Here is a 5,917-nt window from a genome sequence, read left to right on the forward strand (position 1 = left end):
GGGGCTTCCCTTGGGTTCGTGCAGGGACTGTTCTCAGGTGGTGGTGGTGGAATCCTCAGCCGCAGCGCCATCTTTGCTGGCAGAGGCATCTAGCAGCGGACTACTAGAGTTCAGCTCCACCTCGGGGGTTTTAGCGGGGGCTGCCTTTGGAGCAGAGCCTCCGATCAGATCAGCGGGGTCTGGGCTCGGTTTGGACTCCGGCTCAGGCGTGCCATTGGCAATAGGGACAGGCTCCGGTGTGGTCGGCTTGGACGGCTCAGGTGTGGGAGTCAGGGCTTTCTTACTTTCAGGCGTTGCGGTGGTGGTTTTAGGAGAGGCTGGCTTAGGCTCTGGGCTTGGGCTCGGGGCAGGCTTTGGTTCAGGTGTTTTGGCATCTAGACCATCAATAGGGCTCGGCTTAGAGACTGGGCTAAGGCCAGGCTTGGATTCGGGGATTTGGACCGGGCTGGGCTTAAGATCTGCTGCTTTGGGCACGTCAGCGGGCTGATCTGGGGTCTTCTTGGCCTCAGGCGTCGGGCTAGATTTAGTCTCAGCTACTGGGCTGGGCTGAATCTCTATAGCCGGCGGAGCGCTTGGCTTGGTCTCAGCAGCAGAGGGTGGGCTTGACTTGGTTTCAGCGGCAACAGAGATGCTGACAGCCTCAGAGTCTGGGATTTGATCAGGGGCGTCAGTGTCAGTGTCCAGTGGGAGGGCAGTAGTGTTAAAGCCCACGCCCGAGTCACTGGTCTCCAGGTTACCCACTCCAACCTCCTTAGAGGAAACCTCCAGACCCTGTTGTCAGACAGACAGGACAGGAGGATGGAAAATAAATACTGCCATAAAAACTGAGACATTATGAAAAAAATGTCATGTATCATTATGTAAGAAATATCACACATTCTTACTTTAATGTCCACCTCAGTGCTCTGAGATTTCTCTGTATTGTCGGCCTGGGAATGCTTGGAATCCTCATTGAGTTTGGTGATGTTCTTTACCACCTGTGAGCACACACACACACACACACACACACACACATATACAGTACATTGCCTCATGATCTCATGGCCCAATATCTCTCATATCTCCCTTAGGACATATTTCCACGATACACGACATCTTCATGCTGCCAATGGTATATCTTTATATTTCCCACCGACCTGTCTGAAGGCATCTCCCTCATCCTCTTTGCCAGCGTTGTCTGCAATCTTCTTCAAGGCAGCGTCCCTCTTGGCCCTCTTCTTCACCTTGACCAGGCAGGACAGCAGGCACACCAGCAGCAGCAAAACCACCAGGCCCACGAGGGCAATGACCGCCACATACACTGAGTCAAGTCTGTAGGCTGGGTGGAGACAGGGAGGGAGAGAGGAGCGAGAGGGGAGAGAAAGGACAGGAGTGGGAGAAGAAATTATTCGACTGACCTTTAATTGACTTGCTGAAATTCCAGTGCATGAACACAGTGAATGAAAGAAAGGAATTATTCTTTCTTTTTTGGGTTTTACTTCATCATTACTGCATCACGGAATTACTGAATAATTATTTTGACCATACTATGTTCTTAACACTACCTCTTTGCAGCTATTGCAGCTACACTGCTGTCTTTCAGCTGAATTTTCCATTCTATAGCACGTATCTCTAGCCATTTCCTCTCATCCCCATCCCCCTTTCTTACACTCTACTTCCAGGTAGGTGTTGGACACTGGGAAGCCCAGTATGTCAGTAACGCTGAACCGGCCTGCATCTGAACTCTTGACCTGATCCAGAACGACCACAGAATCGTCCACAGAGAGACGCCCCTCCAGACTCAGCTCCTTTTGGGCCTAGAATCAACACAGAAAACAGTTAGCATCAAAAAATCTAACCATGATCAGAGGAGCAAACCGAGTATCCATTGATGGGACAATAGTGGCATAAATATATAATGCAGTGAAACTAGTCACAACTGTGGTAAGACTGAAAGGGAGTAGGAGGCCGCAGTTACACTGGTGAGTTCTCCCTTGTCCATCAGCAGGTGGGAGTCGGAGTCGTAGTCGGGGCTGTAGTGGAGCTGGACCAAGGAGCTGTTGAGGATCAGGTTGATCTTCAGCGTCCCGCCGTAAGGCATCTTCACAAAGTTCTGGTGCTCTGGAGACGCAGACAGAGGAGAAGGAAAGGGAATAAATACATCACGGTTCTGTTTACAGCCCCATAGATCATCTAAAATGCATTAGTCTGCTGGAGCCCATTAAGGTTTGGGTCTTTAAAAAGCCATTATGGCAGACAGGAGGAGGGGAATAACTAGAGCAAAAAAAAAAAGCCCTGATGGAATGTGCTGGTGCTTTAAAACAGGGCGGAAAAAACGTATATGATCTGTCTTACCTTTGACATTGAGACACACTTTCCTTTCGATTTTGCCCTCGGCGTCTCTGACAGTGTAGCTTCCCATGTCAGCGCCTGTGACGGCCCTCAGGGTGACGTGGCGGTCGTTGACGCTGATGCGGCCCTGGTATCCGTCCCTGGACAGTCCTGTGCTGGTCAGCAGCACCAGAGCAGGTCTACAGGATGGAAGAGAGGATGAACGATCTGGGACAATTATAGCGCTTTTGTAAGAATTTGTTATAACCATCTTCTTATTGCACGTCCTGTGTTCCAAGACGGCGATTGATAAGTCATATATGCATGCAGTAAATCATATGTATAGAGGTTTGTTCCTATACTGGAGTACAATAAAAGAATATTTATATTTTTTATTATTATCCTTACTTATCTATTGTTTATCTTTCTTACTTTCTTTCTTTCTCTCTTTCTTTCTTTTTAATGTCATTTTACTAGACAATGTATGTATTTTTTGGTGTTTTATGTGAAGCACATTGAATATGCCTTCTGTATGAAATGTGCTATATAAATAAAGTTTGGCTTGCCTTACATCATGGTGAGAAAGTGTAATTAATGATTTCCTTGGGTTACAATAGCATTATAACCCTGACCACTGAATCCTAAATGATGTTCTCACAGAATTTATCACTTGTATCCCATGTGCTTTCTGTGAAAACCTCACAGAAAGCACATGGGATACAACTGATAATATATCATAGGACAATAAAATACTAAGTGTATTATAACTAACAATTTCTGTTTTGATTAATTTGTTTGTAAGATTATATGATATTAATGTCATTTTGCCAACCCTACTTAGATGTGAGGTTGGCCTCCATAGCACTGTTCCTGTACTCCAGGGTGATGGGAGCCGTCACCCCTAACAGCTGAATGTGGTAGTTGTCTCCATACTTAATGCTCTGCTCGTTGGAGCAATCTAGAAGGCAAAAAGCAGAGTGGTAAATTGTTTGTTGTGAGTAAAAGGAGGCAAAAAGGTTAATTACTATGGATAGGGATAGAGTTACACTGAAGGAGAGAAAGGGGAAAAGGAGAAAAAGAAATGGCTTGACAGATGTGGAGCGGAGGAAACAAATTGCAGAGCATGAAGGAGCACTGATCCACAAATATCAGAGTAGCTAGAATAAGAGGGTAAGGACACAACCAAAATAGAGGGAGAGAGAGAGAGTAAAGACAAGATAAAGACAGGAAAACAGCAGGGAGGGAAGGATGGAGGGGTGGGCTGATGGTTAAAGAGCTGCATAATTACTGCCTGGCGGCTCCGGCATGCTCTTCCACTCTGTGAGCACACACAGATACACACACACATACACACACACACACACACACACACACACACACCTCCTCATCACCTCACTACACATTACTGGCTCCATATGGCACATCCTCCACATATTGCTACACAACAGTCATCTTTATCCATGCTGAGTTGAGCCCAATCCTCCCTCAGCATCTTTGAATCATTCCCTCGTTCTCTGACTGTGTGTGTGTGTGTGTGTGTGTGTGTGTGTGTGTGTGTCTAGTCTCTGTGTGTGTGTGTGTGTGTGTCGAATCTCACTACATTCATATGCTGAGGGATATTTCAGACCACTAAGCACTAGTCAGAGTATAGAGTCAACATTGTTGCAACTTGTAACAATCCCAGGACAAACAGGATGTGTAGCTGTGAGGCTTTCAGGCTGCTGACTGGAGTGACTGCATGATTAAAGCCGGGGAAAGGACAGATCGACTCAGACGAGGATGGCCACACTGACTCAGACTCCGGATCAGATAAAAGAGACTTAATCTAGATGCCGGGGCTACGTCTCCATTTATGTCCAGCAACTGAAGCTCATCCTCTGATAATGGTAATCTCCAGAGAGTATCAGATTACACATAATAAGGATTACTGTAGCTGGGAAACTGTAATTTGTTAATTGGAAAAAAAAGAACACATAGCAATCAAAGTACAGATACATTTTTACTTTGCATGAGTAAACAAACAAAGAAACAAACAAACAAATATTTCAGAATAGAAAAGTGCTTTTAGATTGTGATATTTTGGATGCAAATATTATTTCATCGAAAGGGCAATTTATAGTTGGATTAATGGATAATAACTACTCAAATTAAAGTCTGTAATGTGGAATGACTTGTCCATTCAGCATCATGGATTTAGGAGGGAAACTAGCATGATTAGATTACTGAATTTGAGTCCTCCAGGAGATTATAGATTCAAATTTTAAAAAGGTAATCGGTAATTTGAAACATTTTACAATTCGGATGTAACCTGCCCAAAACTGTTGACTACAGATAAAGTTTCTCTATTAAACATATCTGCCTGTTCTTGGGGGCCTCTGTTACTAAACAATGCAGCTCAGCCTTCTGCTCCAATGCGCTTGGTGCTTGGTGCAAGAACTGTACTGCAGACTCCATGCCAAGTGAGCACAGTGCAGCCGGGAAGGCTGCTATCTGAGGGTGCAACATGCTGGGTAAGAGTATAATATATTAATACTCCTTGTGCATCGTACAGTCAAGAGTCACCCGGTACCTCGGACGATGATTTTGAAGCGTCGGACGTCATCGGGCGTCTCGGGGTTCTTCACTGTGTACACGCCCTCGTCCGCCTCGCCCACAGCGTCCAGGATGAGGTGGCTGAGTTGGCGGTTGAGCTTGGCCCTGCGGCTGACCACGTTGCCCCCCCGCATCAGGACCACATCAGCCGCCTGTCGATCATTGGACTGGAACGTGACCTCCACTCCCTGGGAGGGCAGGAAGATGTGGAAGTCCTCGCCGTGGAACAAAGTCCTGGACTCCTCTTTGACTGGGGAGGACGGGAGAGAGAGAGGAAGAGAGAGCGAAGAAATATGAGGGCAAGGAAAGTTCATGATTTATTATTTATCAGTGATTAGCTCCAAATTGCTCTGTTGAAATATATGGCGCACGGGTGCAGTAAGATGACTAGTCTTACCTTTCACAGGGGCAGAAAGAGCTATATGCAAATATAAAGGAAAATATGAATTAGAAGTGATTTCCATTTCCAAAATAATCAGTGACACTTACTGTCTTATCAGCAGTTAGGCTGAAGTAGTGCATCTCTTTATTCTCTCTCATGAATACTGTTTAGGTACTTATAGTGCTGTCTCTTACACCTCCTTGTGGATTTTTCAACACATTTAAACCATTAAAAGCACCATTGCTGCCTGACCAAGCAATATAATATATAAACAACATTTCAGTTGATTAACAACAATTGACAAAAGTGACAAAAGACACATTTTCCCTATTTCCAAATGATTTCTAGAGGGAACATCATTGCTAATATTTCTTAACATACCTGTGCTGAGCAGAAAGCTGAACGCGATCACGCTGACTGTCATCATCTTGACTGATTCTCTTGTGTCTAGATAGAGAAGGAACATGTGTGTTCATGTTAAGGTCAGGCAGGAAACACATGAGAAAAAATGCTTCTGTTGTCTCCACATCCATCTCCTCCTCTTTCTGTATTCCTTTCTTCCTTTTTCAGTTTCACCTGTTCGATACCGTTTGTTATTCTCTCTTTTGGGAGGGGTTACTGGAGGACATGCAG

The 5,917-nt window shown here is 45.2% G+C and overlaps 1 protein-coding gene across 1 annotated transcript; it reads right to left on the bottom strand.

Annotated features, from left to right (window-relative positions):
• Nucleotides 1-33: 33 nt before the first annotated feature.
• Nucleotides 34-5,711, bottom strand: LOC139918883 (uncharacterized). The gene is made up of 9 exons (XM_071908419.2): nt 5,666-5,711; nt 4,880-5,152; nt 3,148-3,268; nt 2,335-2,510; nt 1,958-2,100; nt 1,649-1,796; nt 1,137-1,318; nt 885-977; nt 34-771 (listed from the first exon to the last, which is right to left on the bottom strand). The coding sequence occupies exons 1-9, from the start codon at nt 5,709-5,711 to the stop codon at nt 34-36; spliced, it is 1,920 nt and encodes a 639-aa protein (XP_071764520.2).
• Between the last annotated feature and the right edge of the window lie 206 nt (nt 5,712-5,917).

Source organism: Centroberyx gerrardi, chromosome 12 (assembly GCF_048128805.1).
Source record: "Centroberyx gerrardi isolate f3 chromosome 12, fCenGer3.hap1.cur.20231027, whole genome shotgun sequence".
Classification (NCBI taxonomy): Eukaryota; Metazoa; Chordata; class Actinopteri; order Beryciformes; family Berycidae; genus Centroberyx; species Centroberyx gerrardi.

Excerpts from the sequence above, each read along its gene's own strand:
- LOC139918883 (XM_071908419.2), bottom strand. The coding sequence starts at position 5,711 with ATGATGACAGTCAGCGTGATCGCGTTCAGCTTTCTGCTCAGCACAG. Across the intron at positions 3,269-4,879 it reads CTTCAAAATCATCGTCCGAG|ATTGCTCCAACGAGCAGAGC; the intron begins GTACCGGGTGAC and ends TTTGCCTTCTAG. Across the intron at positions 2,511-3,147 it reads GAGGCCAACCTCACATCTAA|ACCTGCTCTGGTGCTGCTGA; the intron begins GTAGGGTTGGCA and ends TCCATCCTGTAG.